At 40.0% G+C, this 26,757-nt stretch overlaps 1 protein-coding gene and 1 non-coding gene across 12 annotated transcripts in view; one reads left to right on the top strand and one right to left on the bottom strand.

Moving 5' to 3' along the window:
• The window catches only part of LOC119656080 (CUGBP Elav-like family member 2), a 417,181-nt gene that overhangs the window by 42,078 nt on the left and 348,346 nt on the right, over positions 1 to 26,757 (bottom strand). For 8 of the 11 annotated variants that reach the window (XR_005249992.1, XM_038062385.1, XM_038062440.1 and 5 more), the window contains 4 exons: positions 18,544 to 18,725; positions 18,111 to 18,408; positions 14,356 to 14,532; positions 13,481 to 13,507 (listed from right to left, as the gene is read on the bottom strand). Coding sequence is in view for 10 of the 11 variants with exons in the window: in XM_038062385.1 (XP_037918313.1) it covers positions 13,481 to 13,507; positions 14,356 to 14,532; positions 18,111 to 18,408; positions 18,544 to 18,725 (684 nt within the window). In the remaining variant the exon portion in view is untranslated. The remainder of the gene's footprint in view (positions 1 to 13,480; positions 13,508 to 14,355; positions 14,533 to 18,110; positions 18,409 to 18,543; positions 18,726 to 26,757) is intronic. The other 3 variants (XM_038062403.1, XM_038062447.1, XM_038062394.1) reach the window with 2 other exon arrangements.
• Positions 23,762 to 23,845, top strand: Trnal-uaa. Its single transcript has one exon. It is a non-coding gene; the product is annotated as a tRNA-Leu (tRNA).

Here is a 26,757-nt window from a genome sequence, read left to right on the forward strand (position 1 = left end):
TAAGGCAGGACTAGACCGGATACCGGTTGTTGCGCCGTTGATGATGATGATAAATTAGACGTCTAATGAGAGGGAAAAAACGTTTGGCAAGGCTGTGTAGTTATTGTATGCGCGCAAACAGAGAACGCTGGAAACACCGACAGACAGTGAACCTGGGTGCAGGTGTGCTTCCAGGTGATATTCCAAGGGGAGTCCGCTTTGCTGGCATCAGAAAAATACCCGTAATAAAGCAATAAACCGAGGTCGCACCATTCAAATATGTCGGTCACGGGTCAAAAACCTCGAGTTTCATTATTTTTAAAGGAGGACACGAAAACGCAAAGAGGACTTCTCGCTAAACTATCGTCTAGAAGAGGATATCGATTACAACCAATTAGGGAAGAAGACAGAGGCAACGCTCTGCAACTAGCTGGCTTCCTTAGTTTTAAGACAAAGTTCAACAGAGACTTGAAATTTGGGTCGGCAGACGCCACTTAGTTATTGCCCAGCGGTTGAGCGTCACATTTGAAAGAAATCACTAAGGTAGTATCCATTAGTAAGAATGGGCTGGGTTATGTGTCAAGTTAGAGAGCAAGTCGCACTGAAGCGATGCTTCAGAAGAATTATGTCACATTATGAAGGCATGCGTCAGTTCAAATGACAGGTCGATACAATGTAGGAGATGCGAAGCAGAAAGCGATATCAGGAAGGGCTGTGGAGTTGACCCACATCACTTATAGTGCAAAGGGAAGGAGGATGTGGACCATCGACACAGTGCAGGCAGCAACAGCTGCCTTGAATGTAAACCGCAGCTGAGGGTGACACAAATCATCATCGGAGCGAAAGTGGAAGTAGTTTACATTTACATCAGCGGAAGGCGGACGGTTGTCCAGCTCAGCTGATAATACCGCCAATAACTATAAAGGTGCTGCGGGAAATAAATCCTAGGATCGGCGACAGGACCCCAAGTTTGGATAGCATCCCTAACTGAGCTTTGAAACTGGCAGTGAGCACTAGGCCTGATCTTTCGCTAACACCTTCGAGTAGGAAAAACCTAAAGTTGGTTGGAAGATGATAAGAGGGTCATTTACAACGGACTCCTGCCAATTGTGAACGCAACAATGGCTTGTCGGAGCGCCAGTATGGTTTTCGGGGCACCTACTCTACGCTGGATGCAATAATCATCTGAATCTGAATCTGGCAAAGGGCGCATTTGTTTCTTGTAGCTGCTGTGCCGTGTTGGTATTGCATACTAGAAACGCATTCAAATCGTCCAGAACAGAATTCTGGTCGAAAATTAATCTTAGAGAGTACTCTCTAATACGAGCCGGATGAGGGCCCTAAAGGGTACATTGTCATAGCAGATGGGGCGACGATTGTAGGCTTTGCGGATGATGAAGCTGTGCTTATTACAGCAAAAGCACACAGAATGTGGAGCGTAAACACGCAACGGAAACAGTAAGAGCGGTAAAAACCCAGTCACAAAGAGCTGAGCCGATCTTAAGGACGAGAAATTGAAAAAAAGAACACTGTGAAGGTGGAGGTTAGTGGACGGTCGTGTCAAAGGCGGATATTAAATGCCTGTGAGTGATAATTGACACCAAGCTAAGCTTTAGGGAGCATCGAGACTCTGCATGTTACCGCGGCACTTGCAAAAATGTTGTCTATAGTACTTTTAGAGCCATATCAGATGATTCAGTATTGGTGCTCACAGGCATGATCCTTATCAACATTCTGGCGAAAGAAATGAGTATGCTGAACCATGCAAGATGTATGGAGGGACACATAAAACACAGGAATGCGGAAAGGTCAAAGTCAAAGGATATCTGATCCCCAGATGGAACGTGTCTAGGAGAGGTCGTGGGACGCACAAGATCATTCCCAACATTAGGATCGGCTACAATTAAGAGCAATTATACAGCTAATGGTCATCTATGCAGAATTGATAGCTTTCCAAATATTCATTAGCAAGGATTGCAGAACTAACTAGTCATAGTTACATAGTTGGCTTATTGAAATTTATCAACTCTCTATGATATAGTAAAGCAAGTTCTCAGGTACAGTAATCATAACACATTCTGATCTTGTGAATATTTAACAAGTAGACATTCCTTTCTTTCTCCGAAGAAAAAGAATAAGTGTCGCGCCACTTTAAACATTTGTCACGCCTCAAACGCCCAGTAAAATATGGAGCAGCAAATATCACAGGAATCAGTGTCCTTTGAACTTCTCTAGATTTCAAGAAAATAATTTCCAAATCATGTAGCATGCATATATGAATGTATGCAAGCATAAGCACTGCGTGTACAACATAGGCAAGTAAGCACATACATATGTATGTTGTACGTGTTATTCTCTGAAAGAAACTGCATCGTCTGTGTTTTAAAATTATTCCGAAACGGGGTAATAACATGAATAACATAAAAGTTCTGGCAAGTAGAAAAGCATCGACAAGATGCAGCATAACGAAGAAAACAAACAAATTTTCCTCCAAATCGCAATACTCCTAATGTAGTAGCTGTAAAAATTTGCTATCCTGGCCTGTTCCGAAATGCTTTCGCGCCAGAGGAAAACTACAAGCTTCCACCAGACTACCAGCATAAGAAAGTGTTCCAGAATGTCACGATGTAACTTTTATGAAACACGATCCTGAAAAGCGAACCCAATCGAGGGCGATAGATTCCAATAGAAGGAAACGAAAAAGTTGTATAATGCCATCCGCTCCTAGGAAAAAATTCCAGTCCTTTCCTCGGAACAGACAAAACTTTGGTGATAGGGGCAAATTACATTTCACGGTAAAAAACGATATGCGCCAATAGCTGGTGTTCGCTCAGTTATGGAATTCTGCAATTTGGATTGATATTTCCTAATAGTTAAATCCTGTTTTCGAGACGTTTCACATGTAAAAGGAGGTACATAGGGTATGAAGGCATATTTACATTTTCCACATATTTGCTCCCCTTTTAAATGAAAAATTCCAAGAAAAACTGCAAGGGAGGCTAGTGATGAACCCACTGGGGACAACATATCAAAACTTACTGCTCCCTTAAGCCAAACTGTCAAACGCTCCCCTTCTTGGTTCTAATATATTTTCTGCACAAACTATCGGACAGTGAGCCTAGCATGAAACCATGGCAAAGACGACCAGAAAACGCATTAAGAAATGATATTTGGGTTAAAAGGTGTATCGGAGCACATAAAATGGAATTTATTTCTCATAAAAATCTTCTTTTCGAAAAAATCTACTTCCTCCGACACCTATCTTTTTTGCCTGAAGTGGAAAAGAGAAACCGTAGCCAGACCAATACAGTTGGTTCTTCTCGACCAGCTGAGCAATCTATGCTCCGCACAAGGCACAGAATTCCTAAGAACCCGCCACAAAGATATTCATTCCTCTTTCGATTCAAAATGAAATTTCAATTTTATTTCTTCACCTTTTGTGTCGGCCACGGCCACAGGGAATATAAAAAGGAAATCGCTTGAGAAGAGGCGGTAATGCTCAATTGCCTAAGGAATTTTTCAGCTCCCACCTTTTCCGCTTTTGCTTTCCCAGTTCAGTTTTTCTCTCCGTATCTTCAGGTTTTCTTTTTTTTAATATTTCATCAAATTAAGTGGTTGAGCAGGTACATTTCCTCGCCAGTCGAGCTTTAAATCTTGCGTTTCATTTTCCGAAATGAATACACACAGCACGACAAGGTAAATTTCCTTCCGTTTTTCATTCGTTATTTCGAGAAGAGATTGCACAATATCGTAAAATTGTTATTCACCTTTGGAGGAGGTTTTATAGAGCACCAGCAAGTAAGGATATGTTTATTCCTTTGGATGAACAATATATGAATTTCCCACACCCCCGTGTGAATATTAGGCGAAAATTGCCCGAGTGAAATTCACTGAATCATACTCGGATATTCATGGAATTGTTTGCACACGATGCAAATGTAGTTTTACGTATAATTTGAGATTATGGCAATAAAGATATAAGGGCGTGAATAATCTAAGAATTTACGATTGTTGTTCCGGAAGAAAACTTTATAGGATTCATTGCGAGCGCAACCCGACTAATAACTAAGAGATATGGACAAGAGGAGGTTAGCCAATTCTTCAGCTAAAATGATGTGGCGACCATATGAAGAAGTCAAGGCCTCTTAAAGAAAGGTTTTATAATATCATCATGATGTAGTTTGAATTTGTAGCCCCACCTCCGGAGAATACAAAAGAGGAAGAGGAAAGCTCCACTTGCCTTTAGCCCCGCTGAGGAATTCTGACAGCCAAGGTATATTTCGATGTCATCATTGCAAATTTTGATTTGTTAATCCCATTCCCTGGGGAGCGGGAGGTATTGAAGATATGGATAAGCAATAAGGTTCCTCTTTAGTCCTGATAAAAACCTGCGGGGTTCAACTCTCCATAAAAAATTCCAGCACCATAAAAAGGGGGTATTTTGATATCGTCAATAAGTTCTCATTGATAAGGCAAATATCGCCGCAATCCGCAACGAGGATTAGAGAATGTAGCTGCCTTCTTTCTTCTGTAACCGCCCATTCCCCTCCCCACGGATGCAAATTAAGGCTCCGCATCGATTCACCGTTTGATGATTGTCAGATCCCATAACAGATCACTATGTCATTGGGGAAAGAGCGCTCCTCCTAGCTCGACATCGCTTATTAGATGAACATCTTAGTGAGTCCTAGCATAGTATCAATAGTCGTGTGGTCAATCATGATGGAGTTGCGATCTTAAGACGCAACTACAGAAATGAACTCGGAAAGGCAAAAAAGGTTACACTCCGATAGGGAAGGATTGGTCTACAAAATCATGGAAGCATTGCTAGAGAATAATAATAATAATAATCGTTGGCGCAATCCAAGAGAGATTGAACCAAGCCTACCTTTCTGAAAGGTACTTACATCTCCCAAGAAAGAGCGATTGACCTCACTCTGCATCTCAAAGCAGGCATTTTTTTACGGCAGATCCTGTGTGTTCTGGGGAGACATGACATTAGGAACGAAAACGGATCTTTTCCTTATCACAAGGCCAAGGAGCGCCTGCAAAACCACCTAGACTTGCTATGTAACACTATCTCGAAGTGGCCTTGCTGGTGAGCCTCATGCCTTTTTTAAGATTTATCGGCAAAAACTTTGCTTCCACGGATGATAACACAAAACGGAGGTTAATGTGCCGCCCTGTGGCCAACTTCAAGCCCAGCCCCTAATCTTATCGACTGTTTATATATATATGGTTGCTATTTACTACTTGGTAGGGTATAGCGAGTCAGTGAAACCTATACGTCATCGTTCGCGGTTAACTAAAATGCCCTTCAGCTCCACCCACAACTTCCCGAGGCTCCCAAACTCTTCCCCTGCGCCAAATGCCCTTGCGAGAATCCCTCTTGGGAGAATCCCAAGTCCACAAAAGCCCACAATGCATACATACCAATGAGTGGCAGGCCAGTGCGCCGACCAAGTTTTTCTTTTGAGATAGTATCGTGCAAGCGTACTCCGATGATACGACGGAAACAGGCGTTGACGAAGGCTTCGAGCGGATCTAGTGTTGTTAATGGTCCATCAGACTGATAACCTTGGTTTTGTTGGTTTTCATCTTCAGTCCAATTTTATTTCCTCCCCTTTCCAAATACAGAGCAATTTGGTCAAGTTCTATGACTGGCGAGAGAGCAAATAAATGTCATCAGTGTAGTCGAGGTTCTCGGGGAAAGATGTCATAGCCCATTGAATTCCACCATGTCCTCCGGACAAAGCAGCATGAAGAACTATCGGTGACGTTCTTATATAATATCAGTGACAAGACGTAATTTTGGCGGACTCCGCTTTGGACCTCGAAAGATTTCACCTTGATGCAGCACGTGACATTTTGCGCCACCATGTGTCGCTCTGATACTAGCTATTAGTTTCTCCGGAATGCCCCTTCTGCGTAGAGCATGCCAGATACACCTACACGCTATCGAAACCTTTCTCTTAACTCCAGGCACTGTTGCAGAATGATCCGTCGGGTGTCGATTTGGTCAATGCAGGAGGATCCGGAACGGAAACCAACCTTCCCTCTGTCGATCAAGCTTTCGAGATGTTCTTTAATGCGTTCCAGCATTATTTTAACTATTATCGTTGCCGTGGCATTGAGTACGCTGAGACTCCCTCCAATTCACGCACTCAAGGCGGGTGCCATTTTTCGTAATTTTAACGATCATCCCCTTGGTCCATTGGTGAATAGAAAAACCGACGCCATAACCAGACGTCAGACAAAACGTTTTAGTGCTAAGAAGTAGGCAAAGTACTAAAATTGATGTCAATTATAGATTTGAATCATATATTATAGTTGTGATTGGTGCACATCAATGCTCTTCCCGCGAAACTAGCTTCTAGCCACCAAACCCAAACAGATCATATCCCTATATGGAATTGGTACAAATATACTTAAATATCACCAGAAGTTGAAATATAGGCAAATCGGCCATCCAATTAATGTTCGGATCCCAAGCGAGAACAAAGGAGGTCCTCACAAATTTATGAAATGGTAAAATGAAATGGAAAGTTCAAGGGTAGCACAACATAATATTAAATTGAAATTCACACACAGAACTGAAAATCGCTGAAAAAATCTGAGGTCAAAGATTGTGTGCCCTTCCACATCAAGGCCCTTCAAAGCTAAACAGTATGATACCGATTCGTTTCATGCCCATTCCCAATGGAACTGATAGCTCGCAGCTACCTATGACGCCATCGGTAGTGATATGTAATTTCTACAGCTAGTTCAGAAGAGTTGCACTTCCTCCTATCATGTACTTTGTATTTGCGTAGGGTCTTCCCTTTTTAATTTTCTTCTTATAACTGCCTGATGTGGAATAAGGAAGAAAAATAAAAAAGGTCTCGGCTAACCAGAACTACTAGCAAAATAAAAAAATATAAGCTAGAGCCTGAAACCTGGGCAAGTCCACCCAGAATGTTCCGAGTTTCCTTTATCGGAAAGAGCAACTAAGGAAGCCAAAGTCTCCTTCTCTCCTTTGTTTTGTGTTTTTTTTTTTTCAATAGAAAACTCCATAGTCGCCAGCGTCCCTCACTTCGCAGGTATAATTTTCAATAAGAGAAACCGGTTAAGAGCCTGTTTAGGGTCTTTCAATCCTTCGACTTCAACGGGGTATGTTTCCATAGATACCTGCGAAAGATTGATCTTTCTTTCTTAGATCACTTCTGTATTTCTCATCTCATTCCATCTGGACCTTCTAACGAATTACGTACCATGCATTGGAAGCTGTGGGTGGAAGGGGGCAGATTTACGTAGACCCTTGCCGATTTGACAGTCCCATTGGTCTTCTCGGGGTATCATAGGGTGAGAACATGAGTCGTGTGAGCTTTCTACTCGTTTTGTGTACGGGCTGGAAGACAGTCGACGAGTTTCTTATTAATGAGTGCTTTGATAGCATGACGTGAATTACTATCTAGCGCATGTTTTTCTCACGGATAAGGCAAGCAGACCTACTGACAAAACGGACATGTTTGGAGCTTTTAGTATTGCGATGAGTTCTTCTCAATTTAGGAAAGCAGTGTAGTCGCCTGCAGTCTCTTCAGTTAACAAAATCCACTTGCTATGGAATGGGGCTTCCAACCGAGGGATTTATAATGACTTGTGGGACCTTGTTAGTTTTTATGTTGCCCTATGGAATTACTGAATTTGTTAATGACTTGTATTATCCGTTTTTTTATGGTGGGTTGTTTCCGTTCTTCAGAGATGCGTTAACATGCACAAACGCAACATAGTCTGGATCGACTAGGTGAAGCTAGCTCCTCTAGGATAGAGCCCTCAGTTGGTTCCAACCACAAAATTCCATATATTTGCTGCGCACGAAGTCAACGTGTTTTTTAGTTCATAGAGTTGAGTTGACACTCTGCCCAAGACCCTAATTTTCTTCTTATGGGTTGTGCCTTTGAAGTTGAATCTGAGGCAGGTGGAACACCTCCTCATGAAAGATATGGTGTTAAATTTCGTAAGCTTTAGTAGCAGTTTTAGTCTAACATATTCACCTACAAGAGACACAGTCTTAGTAACTCCACGATCTCAAACCTTGTCTTATCTGATATCACTATAAAGAAGTTGTCAGTATACTGAAATATTTCTATTACGTCCGAAATTTTTCTGCGCGAGGATGCTGATATAGATTAGATTAGATGACTAAGTACTTTTTTGCCAACTGGGTCCACTTCCCACAGAAACATTACCCCCTTTAAGTTTTCTACTTCTCATAATCCTATCCTTTCCTTTCATGTCGGGATGTCAGTTAGTATGGTCATATCTATCATTATGCTCCCCGAGAGAAAGATATCTACTCTCCCATATGCTTTACTTATGTCCATTGACACCGCGATGACGTGCTTTTTTTGCTGGGAAATGTGCTACAGAAGATTGTTCAGTTCAGTTGTTTTTGAAACAGCAGTAGATTTTGAGGTTTATGTTAAGTCTAGCTGGCGAAGTCGATAAGAAGAGAGATCGGCGTAAAACTCTAGTAGTCAATTGCGCTTTGTCGAATGGCAATCACTTTTATTTTATACCACTTTTCAGGCGGTCGATGGGTCAAGCCAGATGTTATTTGAGGTTTCAAGAAGTACGCTTTCAATCAGAAGACCTTGGCATTGGATATAAGTGTAGACAATGCCATCTGACCCAAGGACCAACCGTTTCTTGTCGCTGTCTAGAGCACCAATCGATTCATTGAACGAGAAGGTTGTATGGTGCAGAGGCGTAAGGCAGATATTGAGTGCTGGTCGTTTCATTGCTCCATTATATTGAACGAAGGGTTGTACGATGTACGGTGCAGGGGTCGTGAGACAGATATTGGGTACTGGTCGTTTCATTCATCCATTATATATTGTAAAAACGATAGGTTCTCCTTAAGGTCCTATCTTTTTGCCTGATTGGTATTGATACTAAATAGTATCTAGTTCTAGAACTCCTTCGAGTTGCAACAACATTTGAGTTGAGCCCATATATTATATCAAACCTTTTCTTGCATGCATGATACTTAGTGTCATTCCTCTGCAGGCTTAAAGTGCTAGAAAAGTGTCGCAATGAGAGAATCTCTTGAAGGCTACCATGATTTCTGGAGTAAACCTCTATCATTGAACTTAAAAGAAGGAAGGGCTATTTGGAACATGGTAGCTGTGGAATAGATTTCCTTCTATGGTGCCCCATTGGAAGTTTAGAAGTTCAAGTGAGATGTCCAATACGGATTGGATAGAGGAATTGGCTCCTCCGTTGTTTAGCAGTCGGGAATCAGATTTTCAGCAAACTTTTCCCGGTGTTTGGATCTACTGCAATAAGCACATTTTGTTCCCTATCTGGGAAATCAATTACTATTTTTTTTTATTTTGTTGATATGGGGAGACTATTGTCAAAATTTGGCTTTAAGTTGATGGTCTCTACTATGATTATGTCCGTCCTCGTCTTGTATTCAATTGGATATTCTTGATTAGCGGAAGGGTAACTCCAATAAAACGATCGTTTCTTAATTTATACCCCAAGAGGTTTTTTCTAGAAGTTTGTAATGCTGGTAAACAATATGGTTTGTATTTATGCAAAATTCAAGTGGCGATTTATATTTGACGGGACTCTATACATTGATCTATAGCCCCTTCACCCTTGATAAGATTTACGAAGGGTAGATCGTAAGTAGTGTTTAGTTTGTCTACTGATCGACGCAACTTTAGGTTTACTTCGAATAAGCCTAAATGGCTTGAAAGGATGTTGTTTAGGACGAAGCTATTGGCCTTCTTAGCGGTGTCAAAAATGGCCTTAACTCTGGCGAAACCTGACGACAATGAGAACAGTCCTATCTACGAAGACTGAGTTTACTTCACTGAAGACGACATTAATGTGATGTAATGTCTTTTTTGGGGATTTCGAAAGCACTTTAAGGTAATTTCGGGAGAGCTTTGACTGACTAGGACAGAATTGCTTCATCGGCATTTTTTTGTTTAAGTTAATTTTGTTTTCAAAGTTCACTTCCGAAAAATTGTGAGCCCCGTTTCGGCTTCTGTTCGCAGAACATTTTCCCATTCCTCATACGGAAATAGTTTATAGTTTTCAACTGCGACAAAAGTACTGCGTACCTTACAAAATAATTCGAATAATAAAAATAATAATCGTTCGCGCCTGTTAGAGCACTTCATTGAAGCCTGTAGCGGTACAGGATTAGAGTACCCTATATGAAGCAATGTGGTCAGCATTGCGCTCGCCTTGATTTGACTCAGATTCCGTACGACGGCCTTGAGCTCTAACCATTCAGCGATCCGGACATGGATGAAATAATTCGAATACTACGCATAATAGACATCGTGGCAAATGTGAGAGGACATAATTACTTAAAAAATTTCGTCATGAGCTAACCATTACTAACAGACAGTAAGGATATACCGGAGGATCATATAGATACCGATGACGTCTGAAGACAGATGACCGGGTAAGATGGCTGATAAAGTGTAATATAAACTAATCAGTTATTTGTTTTTGGTTTTGACAGGCTCTTGGATCAACGATCGACGTGATGGCTCTTTTCTGGTCCCTGAACCTATCTTTTTGGGCTAACAGTCAAAGTCGAAAAAATCAAACGACTACGGTTTCGTTCAGGTCAGAGCCAGCTCATGAGACACTGCACCATCTCTGCCCTGGTAGCAGTGGTTTAAGGGTGTTGTTATTTAGAAACGTGGTCCTAGCTTTGTTTTATTTATAATTATCCTGAATTAATGAGAGGACTAAGAATATTAAAAAAAAGTGTGAACCTGTGAGTGCAATAACGAATATTTATATACAGAAATGATAGAAAATTGTTGTATTTCTTAATACTTAGGTAGCAATACCAATGGAGGGACGTGGCACCACTTTTTGGGAAATAACCATAGAAATCGATTAAATGGTCAATTCCAGTGATTCAACCAACAATGTTTTTTTAATTCTTTAAATATTTCAAAAAAATAAAAAGATGGTGAAAAAATACTAAAGTAAAAAAAAATGTGGCCTTTCTCTGGCTTAAGGGGGTCATCCCGTGTGTCGGATTCGCGGAATCGAATTTTTTTGCATCAATTGTATCTGGATATAGTGTGGAATATATGAGCAAAGTGATTTTTTGATATTCGGAGTCTTTCGGAAATTATAGTGTTAAACACATGATAAGTCACATGCTAGATTTATGTCGATCGCCGTAATAAAGCCCGTATTTATCGGTCCGAATGACTTCGCTAGAAGGACCAAAATTGAAGCCAAGGCCGTATATGTGTTTCTTCAAGAAACCTAAGTTTTACGGACTAAGTATAGCAGATTAATGGTCAGTTAAGGCTTTATGGTTAAAAATCGCATTCTACTTTTTAAATGCGTTTTTCTCGAAACCGCATGTTGAAAATCGGCTGCCACCATAGCCCAAAATCTATCAAACGAAATTCTTTGAAATTTTCACGACTTATTCAGAACATATTTCTACGTCCGCAAACTAGGATAACTGCGATTCATTCAACAGTTTTTTTTATTCATTAAAGAAGTCTTAAAAAACACCAAAATTCACAAAAAAAAAGTTCAAAACGCCGCCAAAAATTTAGCATTTCATATTTTTTAATAATCCTAGTTTGCGAGCTGTAGTTAAGTCTGCACGTTAAAATGCCGTTTACTTTTTTCGTTAAAATGATGGCAGCGCTCTCTAGCGTGGCGGCAGGAAAATACCTTTTTTTTAGATGGGTGTATAAATTGCTCTGTATTTCAATAACGAACTATGCTATCGAGCTGACAAAATTACTACGCATACTTAAGAAATTAATAAATATATGGTGAAAATTTAGTGTTTGTATCTTTATCCAGATCTTTACAAAAAATTTCTAAAAAAAGCGAGAGAAAAAACGGCCTACACACGGGATGACCCCCTTAAATATTAAGTCAGCAATTTCCCACTATCATTTTTTTTCGAGACATTTCTGAAAAAATTATTTCGCACACTCTATTTCCAGCAAATTTCCAGAATTTATTCCAAGAGGGTTAAATACAGTAGATTCTCAAAGGAGTCGACTTACTATATGAGGAAACCAGGTTCTGTTTTTATTGACTTTTACATAAAAAATTCAGGTAATTACATTATTTTGATCATAGCTTCGTTGTTATTTATCCTAATGACTTCTATCATACCTCATTTCAAAGGCCTTTTCAAGTGGTTTAAAAAAACTTTGGATCAATTTCTACCACAAAATATCAATTTTGTATTAGTTGACCTGAAATGTATTAGTTTTTTTTAGACACTACGAATTTACGTTTGACCCGCCATAACTCTGTCCATATTGTATCTACGAAAAAAATAGAGAGATCCATCCTTTTTGTTATTTAGCATGCTTTGCCTCTGCTCAATATCATTTCTACATAAAATGCATGAATTTCCAGTAATTTAGGAAAAACCGTTGAAAAACATGCAATTTTTCGATAAAAAAACGAAATTTTTGAACATGAATAGCTCGAACACTGGTTCTTGTAGTAAACATTTTCACTAAACGCTTTTTTCTTAGAATCGACCATTTCACCGATTTCTGTGATTATTTCGAAAAAAAATTGCAATCGGCATATCGGCGCTATATAACTTGCCTTGCTTATGCCACCCTCACTTTAATTTCGCCAGAAATACTACGTCGCACTCATTAATTGAGTACTTCAATCCAGTAGATTGCTTTCCAATGATCCGTACATATTGGCTACTATCATCTTAGTTGTAGTTTCTAAGAGCCCTCGGCCGATATTCGGAAGACTTATTCTTCACCCTTGCCTCGAAAACAACAAACATTTTACAAAGTAACTATCCCGCAGGCATACATATCAATTCCATAAAATCCTACCCACTATTCAGCTTTTTTTAGATTTTCTATATACTTCTATCCGTTGTTCATTTCATAAAACACTTTCGTCCTTTTCCAACCGAACCACTCTGTTCCAATACTTAAAATTCAAACAAAAATGCTGGCTTTCATAGATATATCCAGTACTTTAAATCTACACGATAGATCAAAGATAATTAAATTTCTATGCGTATCAGAAAAAAGATTCTGTTAATATGCATCGTCAGATTGAATCAAAATTCCATTCATAGCTGTTAATCACGCAGTCATAAAAATGTGCGCATTTATTACGATATCCCATTCCTAAAAACACAAGCTTTAAACGCATTTAAGTGTAAGCTAAACCAGATAAATTCCATTAAGGACAAAATGAAATTAAAACTGTGCCAATGAAAGAGCACCAGAATTAAGCACACTCAAATGGCTAGCCGTTATGCTGTTTGTGTGAATTTAAAATACAAACGCTGAAAGGAAAGCTAAAATAATATCTCCCTCTTGTACGCGCAGTCACAAAAACAGTAACGAACACTGAAGGAGACCAGAGTGAAAAATGAGGTTAACCAAAAATGAGAACACGAAAAAACGATATAAAACACGGAAAAAAACTTCATCTGCAAGCCAACATCATATCTCACCTGAATTGGCAGTTTTTCCTAACAGACCTGGATGATAAAATGGAACGAATTAAAAATTCAGTTTAATTTCATATTTCACAACTTGTTCATCAACAGAAGCAGCAGTAGGAATAGCAGGAGCAGCACCATCACGGGAATGTGGGGGACAGGAGGTGGATATGAGCAGGAATGTTATGAAAGTTACATACATTCAATAAACAAACTACTAAAATGGGAAAAGCTATAAAATAATGAAAATGTAGTGAGGATGCAGGCAAAAACAAACATTGAGCCAATGAGGAATTCTCAATGCAAAAATAGTGCTACCGAATTTCAATTCAAATTCTCCACATAAGGACGAACTCTAGTAACGCATCCTCTTCAGTAGCCTTGCTTCGTTTGGTTCAAACTTTATCTCCATTAGAAAAGTTATGAGAATTTCAGCTGAAGAAAAGATATCCTAAATTATACATAAAATTATTCAAACAATAGCCTTCCAACTGGATATTCTCCTTAGCAGGACCTCCAACTGACCAAGTTGGGAGCCACTTGGAAAATGTAAATTGCATGAAAAGCATGGACCTGACCCAGGTGGGGATTTATTTCAGTGTAAGCTTTACTTACTACGCTGGGAAGATAATAATTGAGTGGAGGCGCTAATCGAAGAAAAACATAATAAAAGTACGAGAAGCAAGGACGAGTTGGGTGCGTGTTGGCAGCTTCCCTTTCTCGAGAGCGACCATCGACCGGCAGTAAAAGTAAAAGATTAATCATGGAAAACTTGTTACATTATTAGGCGGTCGGAACTTTTAGATTAATAGTGATTGCAAAGAAAAACATTAAAATGTAGGCAAGGATGAGAAATGAGCTGTTCAGCGAGGAGTGTGAGTACTTACATAGTAATGCTGCTGCATTTGAAAGGTGGGCGGCACTGGTTGGTTGGGTTGCAGCTGTTAACGATGGTTGCGTAATCGCAGCTAGAGCGGCTAAATTTTGTACAGTCATTTGAGGTAGAAGGCCAGCTGCAGCAGCAGCCGCTGTCGCTGTATCTGTTGCTGATTGTGCGCCTATACCTGAAATAGAGTGAATTCGGTTATATAAAATAAGGATACTAAGATAGAAAAACAAAATATCAAAACAATCATTACTCCGCATTTAAGCTTAATATGAGCAGATGAGGGGGAATGAGGTAAATTTTATAGCTCTTTTATTTAACAGTAACGAAGGAAAGGTGCTATGTTCGCCTGTAGTGTGAAATTCTCCGGACTTTTTTTCATTCGTGCCCCTGAATGATGTAAGTCTCTAACAGTCGGACACCTCGAAACACTAAAATAATATTTGTGTAGACAATGCAACGACTCGACTGCCAAACACACCCCAATTGATTAAACGGTTGACAAATTCACAAGAAAACAAATTTGTAGTATGATATGTTCCTGGAACTGGTCGATTCCAAAGGGGCCTTCGCAAAACATTGCGATCTGAACTGACAGTGAAGTGACTTTCACGGTACTCAGGTCTAACCAGGTGAACTCTAGGCTGCTATGGTCACCTAGATATGCTAAACAGGAAGGGAGAAGCAACGCCGCTAAATGGACTAGAATTTTTCTACGGAATCGGGCCATAAGCCCGACACTGTTGAGAGAACAATACTGAAGGAACTTATCAGGAATGGAGCGCATTAGAGTGCTTAAATATGAACCAAAATGCTCGCTGGATTGTTTGAAGCTAACCGAAAAAAGAACCGGAACGCAGTGAGAGTATCCCCAGGCTTATCTCCCGCTTAGGTGCCCTGAGGATATCGGCGGACATTGTCTGAAAATCTTGCAAGAAGAGCAATAAAACTTTACGCATATTTGGGGATTTGAACAGCCAAGTAAGGACGGAGTTCCGGCTCCCATAGCTAACATAATAATACCAATGATAATGGACTGCGGATTATTCAATGAACAGCGTCGCACAAAAAGGTTGTTGTAACTCCTCAGACGGGACCGCTTTCCACCAAATTAATTGATTAATAGTTCCTTCTGTTTCGACAATTGATGCTCAAGGTGTGGGACAGTGAATCAGTGCCCGATGACTGGCAAAAAGGTATTATCTTTACCATATATAAAAAGCATATGTCACGTAGTGCAGTAGTTATAGAGATATCACGTTGCTGAGTACCATCTATAAGATATTCTCCGCTATCTTGCTAGGTCTCATAAGCCCAGAACAGCATACCGAAGAACCTCCACTACAGGGAATAGATCAGATTTTTTCTTTACAGTAGACAATGGAAAATCTGTTGAGATATGGACATCATCGACTTTAAAGCCGAATATGATAGTATCGCCAGGGTAAAACTGTATACGATCATGATAAAATTGTTTAACCCGACGAAAGACTTGACTAGGCTGACCCCAATGTGCAAGGCTAGATAAAAGTAGCAGCATCACCCTCGAGACCATTCGACATCAACAATAGTGTAGACGACATCGTTACCCTTTTGGTGCGATCAAGCAGTACACTGCAGGATAGATCGGCGCGGAATATAACACCCTGGGGCCAACCTATTTCTCTCTGAGAGTGAGCTGTCTCCCTTCTAGGGTGAAGTATGAGCCAAGCCTCTCGTCTATCAACACCTGTACGAGGTGACCCTACTATTAACAAATGGCTACGGATGTAGACTGGGAAGTCAAAGAAACCTCCTCCAATCCAGGGTTTCATGCGAACCGTGCGGATAGTTTGTAGTCGAGGGTGACTGACTGTATTCGAACAAAGCCTCAGTGAGTAAGTTTGACCTTACCATGTGAGGTTGGGCCATGGCAGAACGGAACGCCTAACCCCCACACTCGTGGGAATCAAATGAATACACATATTAAAACAAAGAAAACTGCAACCAAATAAACGGTACCCCGTATCGCACATAAACTGGCCAACCAGGCGCCGGCACATCTCCAAAATATTGAGAGCCAGGTGTTTACACCTAAAAAGGGAGAAGGGGGGACGTCAAGTAGTGGATCCAAGGTCAACATCGATATACTGCGAGGACAGCAACCAACAAATATCACTGCTTAAAAAGCAGGTACAAACAAAGGTATGTCTGAGATCAATATGTCAGACGTTAGGAAGAAGACAAGCCTCAGTGGCAATGGTGTACATGATACCTGCGTTGTCTGGAGGAAGGCTTCAAACCAGAAGAAGGGCCAGGACAGACCTAAGCCATCTTTATCGGAGCCAATAAAGCGGGCAGCGGCGGAGATTAGCAGGCATGAGAGGAATGCTCCCAAACCTGAACCCACCGATATACGCTTTCGACCAGGTCACATACTGGTGGACTGCGCGACGGAGGACACTGACACTGACTTAGGACTGTAGTTCCTAAATTGCCAGGCGGGGAAGGAGCAGGACTGTCAATATGTGCTGGGGATGATACACCAGGAGCACACATGGCGACAGGGTTGCTTTCGAAAGCCGCAACAATAGAGACGGAAGATCTCATGGGCTTCCTAATCGCTCAGAACGAGGTTCTCCATACATAATTATGGAGAGTTTTCAAAAGTTGGGTGTAGGCACGATCGGGGTTGGTGACCGATCCCTACAGGCAATCAAACAAAGGAATTGCAATATCAACTATAGATTTGGCAACATATCTGTGCAAGTGCACAGAGAAAGACACTTAGAGGGAGACATTGAGCGGAAAGCCACTGAAGTCCCCGAAGGAATCTCAGAGACCATAGAGGCGAAAGGGACTGGATCAATCAAGAGGAGAGCTGAGCTGGACGAACTAGACCTAAATCTTCTAAGGTTTAGGGTGGACAGCAACGTGCAGGAAAGCGCCAAGAGGAGGATTATACTCCGACAGTGAAGAAGAGTTCAAAACTCCACCAATATTAAGGCCAATGATTACCTATGAAGCGATCAGCTGGGCAGAGAGAACTCAACTACACATAGAAGCCAAGGAGTCACACAACTCCAAACACTGGTTTGCATGTGAATCAGTGAGACAATGGGGACATGCCCATGTTCATTGGGGAGTCCTTCTGGGATTAACTCCTCTTCATCTGCATATACAGATGCAGGCAAGAAGGACGATGTTCGGGATAGTCGGGAGTACTAGTGAGGTGGGTAGCAACCTAAGTGAGAATGGAAGGTGTATATTCTCTCTAGGTGGTACCCCGAATTATTGATGCCAAGGAATAACATGACAACGAGGTTTCAGTTCGATAACAAAGCAGATTCGGAGAACGGCTGTGACATGCAGCTTAAGCCAGCAACTGATTACTACGTGCACTGAGGGATCCTTCACAGTAGAAGGAGCGGGTGACGGGGTCATTGGTCCAAGGAAAATGTACTTGCAATCAATAGGTAAGCACACCAGGATATTCCACACGCAAATATACGCAATAGACAGATTTGTCCGAGGGCAAAAACCTGCTATTCGGACTGGCAGCTAAGCGCCGATCAAGGCACTTAAGTTTAACCAACTCTAAACTGGTATGGAAATGCATCGAAAGACTGAATATGGTCGAAATCGAGTGTGACAGACGGACAGACATACAGGCTCGATCCTAATAAGGTTTCTTTTCACACAAAACCTTAGAAAGGAGGCATACATACAGAAATCCAATCCAAAAAAGTAGAAGTTTGAAAAAGATTCCCAACTTACCTTGTAATAATTGTTGCTGTAAACCTACAGCTTGTAATTGCTGTAAAAGTTGTAACGATGCAGGCGTTATTGCATCTGCTCCTAAAACTGGACTAGCTTGTTGCGGAGGGTTTGGTAGGATCGGTGTTGTCACGGAGGTTGCTGTTTGTGCCAAAGGTATATTGATATTAGCTGCTAAATTCCACAGATTGGCTTGCATTTGTTGCATTTTCTTTTGCTCCTTCTCTTTTTGTGTATCGGCAAATTTAACAACTAAAGGCGATGAACATCCATCCATTGTTTGACTTTGATGCAATGCCTAAATTTTGATGAATTGTTTTGTTGTGTTTGATGATTGAATTGAGTAGTCGGAAGATATACAAGAATGAGACAGAAAGAGAGGAAAAATAAAAACAATTTGTAAATCATTCAATGACCAGTAAAAAGTATTTACTACTTTAATTGCTGAGATTGCTGATTGTTTTGTTGCGAATGTTACAAATGCACAGCCTTTACTTTGTCCATTCTGATCACGTAGTACTGTACACTCTTCGATTGTCCCGTGACACTCAAACAGTTTCCGAACATCGTTCTCGTTCAGTTTCTTATTAAGCATGCCAACGAATAATTTCCGTTCTGAAATGAAACAATATAAAAACAAACATTACTATCTATTAATAACTAAAAGGTAATAATAATAATAGATGCAAATAGAATCTTCCGGATAAATTTGGAGAACAGTAATTGCACAGCAATAGTTCTTCGATTGGGAACTCCATCTAAAATAGGCCTAATGAATATTTCAAACAAATGTCAATATCCTAGAAGAAATCCCACGAACTGACTCTATTCTATCCTCCATAATAAATTTCAGGACATGTTTCCATGAATTCATCCATGGATCCATAGATAGCTCTTAACATTGAAGATTACAGAAAAAAAGTTAATATCTACACTAGAAACCAACTTTAATTCGACTTATAACGATATCAACAGTTTTCGGGAGAAATCATGCCAAAGCGGAACAACCAAACTTTGCTTACTTCTCCGTATGCAAGGTTTTGTCAATTTTTTATGTAAAACTATATGGAGGAATAGATTTTGAAAATGAACCCTTAAAATAAGTGCGTAAAAACTAAGATATCTACCGGGAGGTATTATTTAACACTATTTATTTGATACTTCATATTGGCTATATTTGGGAAAACCACTGTATACCCCTCCCTTCGCATTTTATGCAGCATTCCCCCAAGATTGTAAGGTGAACTTTTTTAAGAAGAGGCCTTCGATTCTGAGATTTCGCCTGATTCCAACGGCATCAGAAAATAAAAGTTAAGCGGGTTCGCTGCAGATCTGAAAAATAGGGAGACGAGGAACTTCAAGGCGCATCCCCTGTGAGATACATGGAAGAGCAACCCACTCTGAAACTCTGAGAAGAGAGGATAGGGAGGAAGAGTGAAAAAGGGTATAGACGAGAATTAATTGCGACCTGTAAATCCCAGCGGTAGGTGGGTAGGACTCACTGTAGAAGATGGCAAATCGAGGATGCGGGTTTGTACGGCTTAGTTGATTATAAGAAAGTTTTTTTCTTAACTTGAGGTGGCTCACCATTTGATAAGTATTATAAGACGGGATATGCCATAGAGCATATTCTTAGTAGTTACACAATACATTAGGTCGTCTACACAGCCATGCATCTCGATTACAATGGATGGCAGCGGGTTAAGGAATTATTCTAAAGTCAAACGCGTAAAACATGATATCATTTTAAAACTATAGAAGCTACCGACTTCAAATTTTACGCTCTTCTTTATTGAATCCTCGAAATGAAAATAAATAAATAAAAAATCGTACTCGCAGTGCCCAGGTGTTTCAAGTGACTGATAACCAACCAAACAAAATTATTCCCTTAGTTTTCATAAAAATCTTTTGCAGGTACCTAAATTTGGCCAGAATTTTGGTTAGTAATTTCGCAAGCTTTGCAGCATAGCATACTCTTTCTTCGTCGAAGGCAGATAACTTTCCCTATATTTTAATCGTTAATTGTGCCATAAGTTTCCCTTATTTTTTTGTGCTACCCCCGCACACCCAAAAATAAGTTTTGAGAAAGAGCTTTTATTACTGATTTCAACTATTTGGGAACCTTTCGGCCCACACTTCGAAATGTGAATTGAAACTAAATTAACATAATATTTTACATAGTTATTCTTGGACGTGTCATCTATCGAAAGAAATAAAAAAAAGAATTTTTTTTTAACTCTGGAGTAACTTCTTAAGGAGCTCTCCAGTGAAAAAACAAAAATAGCACTATTGTTCCATAGATATAAGTCTGCGGGTCGGGATGGCATCATCCCTGCTCTAGTAATAGAGAGAATAGATGCCCTGAGTCTACATATTCGGAATATATATCATGCATGTCTAGCACACGCTTATATTCAAATTAACTGGCGTAATGGGAAAGTGATATTTATTCCAAAACGAGGGAAACCCAGCTACATTAATGCAAAAAGCTCCCGACCAATCAGTCTACTAAATAGACTACACAAAACTAGTAGATTGGTTCATAAGGGATACACGCATTCCTAAGTGGCCATTTCACCATAGGCAACAGGCCTACCAAAAAGGCAAATCCACGGATATAGCACTCTATGAACTCACGGTAAAAATTGAAAAGACGAGATCTCTGGTGCTGTAGGAATGCGATAGATAGGACCTGGGGACTTTCACCAAAACGAATAAACTGGATGCATGCATCCATAATAAAACCCACTTTGATGTATGCATGTATCGTCTGATGACCGAGACTGAACTTGACTAACAGCAGGAAGCTGCTAACGCAGATTCAGATGCTTGGTTGCCTAAGTTTTACTGGAGCAATGAGTACTACGCCGACTGCGGCATTTGAGGCTATCCTAAATCTACCTCCCATTCACTTGGAGGTGATACCATTGGAGCGTTGAATTGCAGCCAATCATACGGTCATGCGTCTAACTGGAAAATTCCTTGACAAACATACGGTGGCTCCGATCATATGGTTTCCAGATTCGTCTTTGAAAAGACATACACTGTCGTAATCACTAAAAGAGAATGGTCGATTTCAAATTACAGATTTAATCATCTTCACCGACGGGTTAGTCATAGAGCGCGGATCGGGCGCAAGGGTGCTCTCGGGGAATCCGATTATGGAACTGCCAAGCAGCGATCAAGGCACTTAGGTCCAACCAGGTGAACTCTAAACTGGTATGAGAATGCCGTGAGAGACTTAATACACTCGGCCCGTCCAACAAGGTCTAGATACTTTGGGTTCCAGGCCATGCTGGGTTGGAAAGCAACGAGGGAGCGGATGAACTAGCCAAGAAGGGAGCAGGGATGCCTTTACACGGGCCAGAACCCTTCTGTGGAATCGGAAACGGTTTCATGGCTATGAATCTAAGAAACGAAGAGAAACGGTTGAGGGAACTATATTGGGCGAGCCTACCAGGGATGGAGCAGTCCAGGGTGCTTATTGGGGGATACGAACCCATGCGTACAAAGGATTGCTTAAAACTCACCAAAAAGAACCTCCGAATCATAGTGGGAATTCTCACTGGTCATTGTCGGCTGAACTATCACCTAGGGAAGCTAGGGATATCTACGGACACTGCCTGCAGGTTTTGTGAGGAGGAGGACGAAACCTCTATACACGTCCTGAGACAGTGTCCGGCACTTGTGCAAAGTAGGTCGAGACATCTGGGAGAACACTTAATACCAGATGCAAAGCTGAAACATCTAGAAGTGGGGAACATACTAAAGTTCCTAACGGTTACAGGCCTGCTTGAGATACTATGATTAATAGGTACACTATAACCAGTAAAATGGGCACAATAGTTCTTTAAGGACGCCTTCCCTTAACAGAATAATAATAATAATTAAGTCTACTCTGAAGGGTGAAATTGCAAGGATTCACGCAGCGAAATGGAGAAATTTGAACTCTTGCCGGCAGGCGAAAATCCTTGTGAAAGAAACTGAGGTCCCAGAACGGCATTTTTGTTGTCCCTTAAGAAGTGGGACATGAAAACCCTAATAGGGCTTTTAGCGGGATACTGCTCCTTAAAGTACCATAAGATTGGGGTAGTGGTTTCGATTATGTGTAAGGAGGAGGAGAGTGCCCTGCATTTTATATGCAGCTGCCCGGCCTCCTCAGATCTCAGACGAAGACACTTTGGTAAGATTCACTTCAAAGATCTGCAATCTGGACATTCCCTGCCTCCACAGAATGTTCTCAGGTTCGCTAAAGCCTTCGAACGCCGTAGGCGAGAAGCCATTGAATAGGCGATTTACGGGGATAGCACAATGGGCCTAACGATGGCGTGATACCTCCTTACTGCGGCTTTTCCCAGTAAACTGAACTAGGTTGGGATTCTAAGCAGAAAGTAAAGGACAACATGAAAGATTGAATGAATTTTGTATGTTTGCCTTTGAGTGAATTTTCTTCTTCATAATGATATAACAATAAAATCGAAAAAATGACATATATATTATTATATCTGTTCTTTTGAAAAAAAATATCTTTTATCGCCAATTGTTAAAATATGATATATTTCAAAAAAATGTTATAATCCAAAAATAGTATCGCAAAAATCAATATTTGCAAAAAAGTTTGAGTTCAATAAAACTTTACTTGTACCTAACTACAATCTACTTAAAATTACCGATAATCTTCGATTCAATAGTAAAGGCATAAATAAATGAGGAACCCCCCCCCCCCCCCCCAGTCTTGTTTGGCACTATGTAACTTAGATGGAAACCTGCCACCTCCTTTTTATTGACCAAGCCGTCAAAGGTGCTTTTTAATTTAAGCGAAATAACGTTAAAATTCCAATAGCGAATTCGAAATCGGTGCGCGTACGATACATATGAGAAAATTCATTGCTACAATCTATAAACATTTAATGAGATTTTCATTCACCCATTTGGTGCTCCGAGTAGAATGTATTATAAACTTCTTTTATTTGCCCAAGTAGACATATGATATTTAGTGAGGAGATGACAACGAAATCCTAGCTTTATTTTTTATGCCAAATTTCTACCAACAATTTTTAAATTAAAAAATACTAAATATAAAATATTGCTTAGATTAACTTCCCACGAATGGAACACAACGGTTCTCTTCCACTAAAGATAAACTCCAGATAGTTACCACCCCGGTGACGAATATGTATGTTAATAATGTGTTCCTAAACTTTCTACTTATCAAAATAAACTTTTACTTGTAAAAGATTGAATGCAATCCATTTGCTAATCGTTGATTCCCTAACACGAATTTCACCTACAACTTGATTTACATATGTGTATGTATATATACACACCGATCTAGTGACCATACAGTTCGCTACGCAAGTAATCCATACGTCTCAACTATATTAATCCAGTCTGTTGAAACATCAATTAACCAAAGATACTCTTATTTACTCAATAGTCTGTTGATAATAAAACACATTAAATTGAATTGGCTATCAAATAAGCAATAAAAAGTTGATTATGTGTGGACTTTCAGTTGGCGGAGCTACCCTATCCGAGCGTTACAAAAATAAATTTTGCATTAGTCATGCACATACATTTCTTCTAGAACAGAGTTAGTATCAGACAAAACCATCTTATCACCACTGCACAAATCGGAGAGAATCTCGTGAGTCAGGTTGGCCGAGCGGTCTAAGGCGCCAGATTTAAGCTCTGGTTCCCGAAAGGGAGCGTGGGTTCGAACCCCACACCTGACATCTGACTTTTTGTAAAATACATTTTTTAGTAAATATCAGTAGAAAGTCTATCGTATCTATAAACTCTAAAGATACTAATGAACGTTTATATAATTACTTCATTCGAAAAAAAAGATATTTTCCAAAGGTTAATTTTGGATAATTGAAATTGCTTCCTGAAATTCCGTATGAAGAGAAGATTGCTGGGATCCCGGAAAAGGACCTGAATCCGACCTTTTTCAATATAATAAAATTAGGTTGAAAATTATGATAAAAATCAAAACCGGCACGAAATGAAAACAAATGATTTCATTCGTGACACTGATGGAGGGTGACATTTGCCTTCATGATTTTCTAGCCATCCGATGGGAGAAAATGAAAAACCACCCCAGGTTCTGCTGAAAACGTGTTGCTCTTTGCCTTTTGGAAGTCGAACTGGGGCTATTTTTCTTCCTTGTTGCTGTAAAAATTTAAAATGCTTAGCTTGGTGAGAATAATGAAGTTGTTACTTTAATTTTTGAGTAATCCTGCATAAAAATTTGTTCGTGTTATTTAGATTTTACATGAAAAAAATTGAATTGATGAAAATAGAAAAAAAACAGAAGCGAGTAGTAAGTGGTTGTTTTTCATTGAGTAAATTAATGATTAATCGAAACTAAAATTCTGTGTATAACCTATCATTCGTAGTTTGGAAAATTCTCATTTTGACCGAATATTTTCACAGGAATTTTATGTTCTTGACGGCAACAGCAACATCTTTCGTTTTTCTGGTACAGTTAAATACAATAGAATCCGATTAGAACGACTTTCAAGGAACCGGCGAATTCAGTCGCACTAACCGCATAACTTAAGCTTGTTTTTATCAAGGTTTTGTGTAAAAAAATCGATTCAATGTCTGTCAGTCTGTCATACGCACTTTTCTCCAAAACGGCTACACCGATCTGAACAGAATTTGATGGGCAGATGGGAATTATGAAATCCCACGCATACAGCGAGTGGCATAAATCTAGGTGGAGTTTAAAGGGGGGATCCCCATACATGCAAAGGGGGAATTCAAAGAAAAAATTTCACCGATTTGTACTTTCCGAAACGGACATACATGGAAAAGGGGAGTGTACACATTTTTTCCACCAAATATAGTCATGTGGGGTATCCAATGAAAGGTCTCGATTAGTGCTTTTCGAAGCCGGTCTTAGCTTTGAGATTTTTTAAAAAGCCGGGAGTGGGAGGAGTGCAAAATGATGACTTTTTTAACGAAGCCATTCTCAGAAACTACCTAACCAAAAAATCTGAAAAAAATCATGAAGCTGCCTCTTTACGGTGCCCAAGCCTCAAAATATTCTCCATATCGCTATCTGTTCAAATTAAGTTAATAATAGTATATTACCATATTTTTGGGAAAATTGAGTAAGTTTATCTCAGAGTTATAAAAGTTGGTAGTAGTATAAAATATAATATGAAGCATATTATCCGCAAGTTTGATGAAAATCATACTATTAGTAACAAAGTTACAGTAGCTCAAATTTGTCTGTCCGTGTAAATTTACAATCCAAAGTACTAAATCTGACATACTAAATGCAGATTCTTAACGGGCTACGTACAAATGGGATACTTATACACTCAAATATACTCACACAAGAAACAAACAAACCTTTTCATACCTGAAGCGTCCAGCTTCCGGTTTCCCGACTTGTTTATATCTGGTGTCGGTTAAATTCTTGGCATTTGTTAATAATATTAAACTCATAGTGTGAAGCAGATGAGGTAGACTATTATCAATACAGGGGTTTCCGTCAAATGATTTATTTAAATCGTTTTCTAAAAAATAGAGGGCAATGGAATTTTTAGCTATGTGACGCGGAGCTGTCGTGCACTTGTCGCACCTCACATCTTTTTCCTTTTCTTCAGCCTTTGTCCGGCTCACAAGCGCGGTCGACTCGTCGTGATCGGTTTCGCCATTTTATTTTATCAATTTCGCTATTTTTTTTGTCAAATGCCTGATCAGGATGTAATCGCGAGAGCTTTAAATCCCCATCCAACGTGTCAAGCGACCTATGTTTCGGCCGGCTTTTTGGTTGCTTACCATTGACTTCGATGTTCAGACCAATATTGGTAAGTGAATTCTCGTTAGCGTGAATTACGTGACCACACCATCGAAAACGCCTCTCTCGCAGTTTTTCCACGATCGGTGCAAACCCATATTGATCGCGGATATTCTCATTTCCGACGTGATCGAAACGTGTCACGCCACCAACATCTTCGTCCCCATTACCGCAAGACGCCGTTCATTGTCTTTTATGGTCGGGCAACACTCAGAACTATAGAGTGCGGCAGACGGACGACATTTCAGTAAATTTTAGATTTGAGACGTTCGTTGATACGTTGATCACAAAGAATACCAGTTATGGAATGCCACCTCATACAGGTTGCGTAAATGCGTGAAGCATTGACTCCAAGTATTTAAATCACTGAGTTCTTTGAATGGCAGTGACCTGCCCCTCCAGATATTTAAATCGCTCAGTTCTGGCAATGGCAGTAATCTGCCCAGAACGGAGCAATTTAAATAACTTTTATGAAAATTGACCATTGGGCATACATATGTGTCTATTATAAATCCGAGAAGCAACGGTGTATTGTTTTGTAAATTCATTTGTATATTTATTGATTTTAAAAGTCATGGTACAGGCTACAGTAGCTAGAACAAATCCATAACACTTAACAAGTCGGGAAGCTGGAAGCTGGTATGAAGGGTTTTGTGTATTTCTTTTATAAAGACATTTGAGTTTGAATTTGTCCCATTAGTAATTAGCACGCAATATGCGCATATATTATGTGAGAATATCCACTTTCGGATGGTATTGACATTCAAAATCTTGAATTTCCAAAGAACTGACAATTTTGACCTATTACAACTTTGTTAGTAACAGTGCGAT

This window comes from Hermetia illucens, chromosome 1 (genome assembly GCF_905115235.1).
Source record: "Hermetia illucens chromosome 1, iHerIll2.2.curated.20191125, whole genome shotgun sequence".
NCBI classification, from domain to species: Eukaryota; Metazoa; Arthropoda; class Insecta; order Diptera; family Stratiomyidae; genus Hermetia; species Hermetia illucens.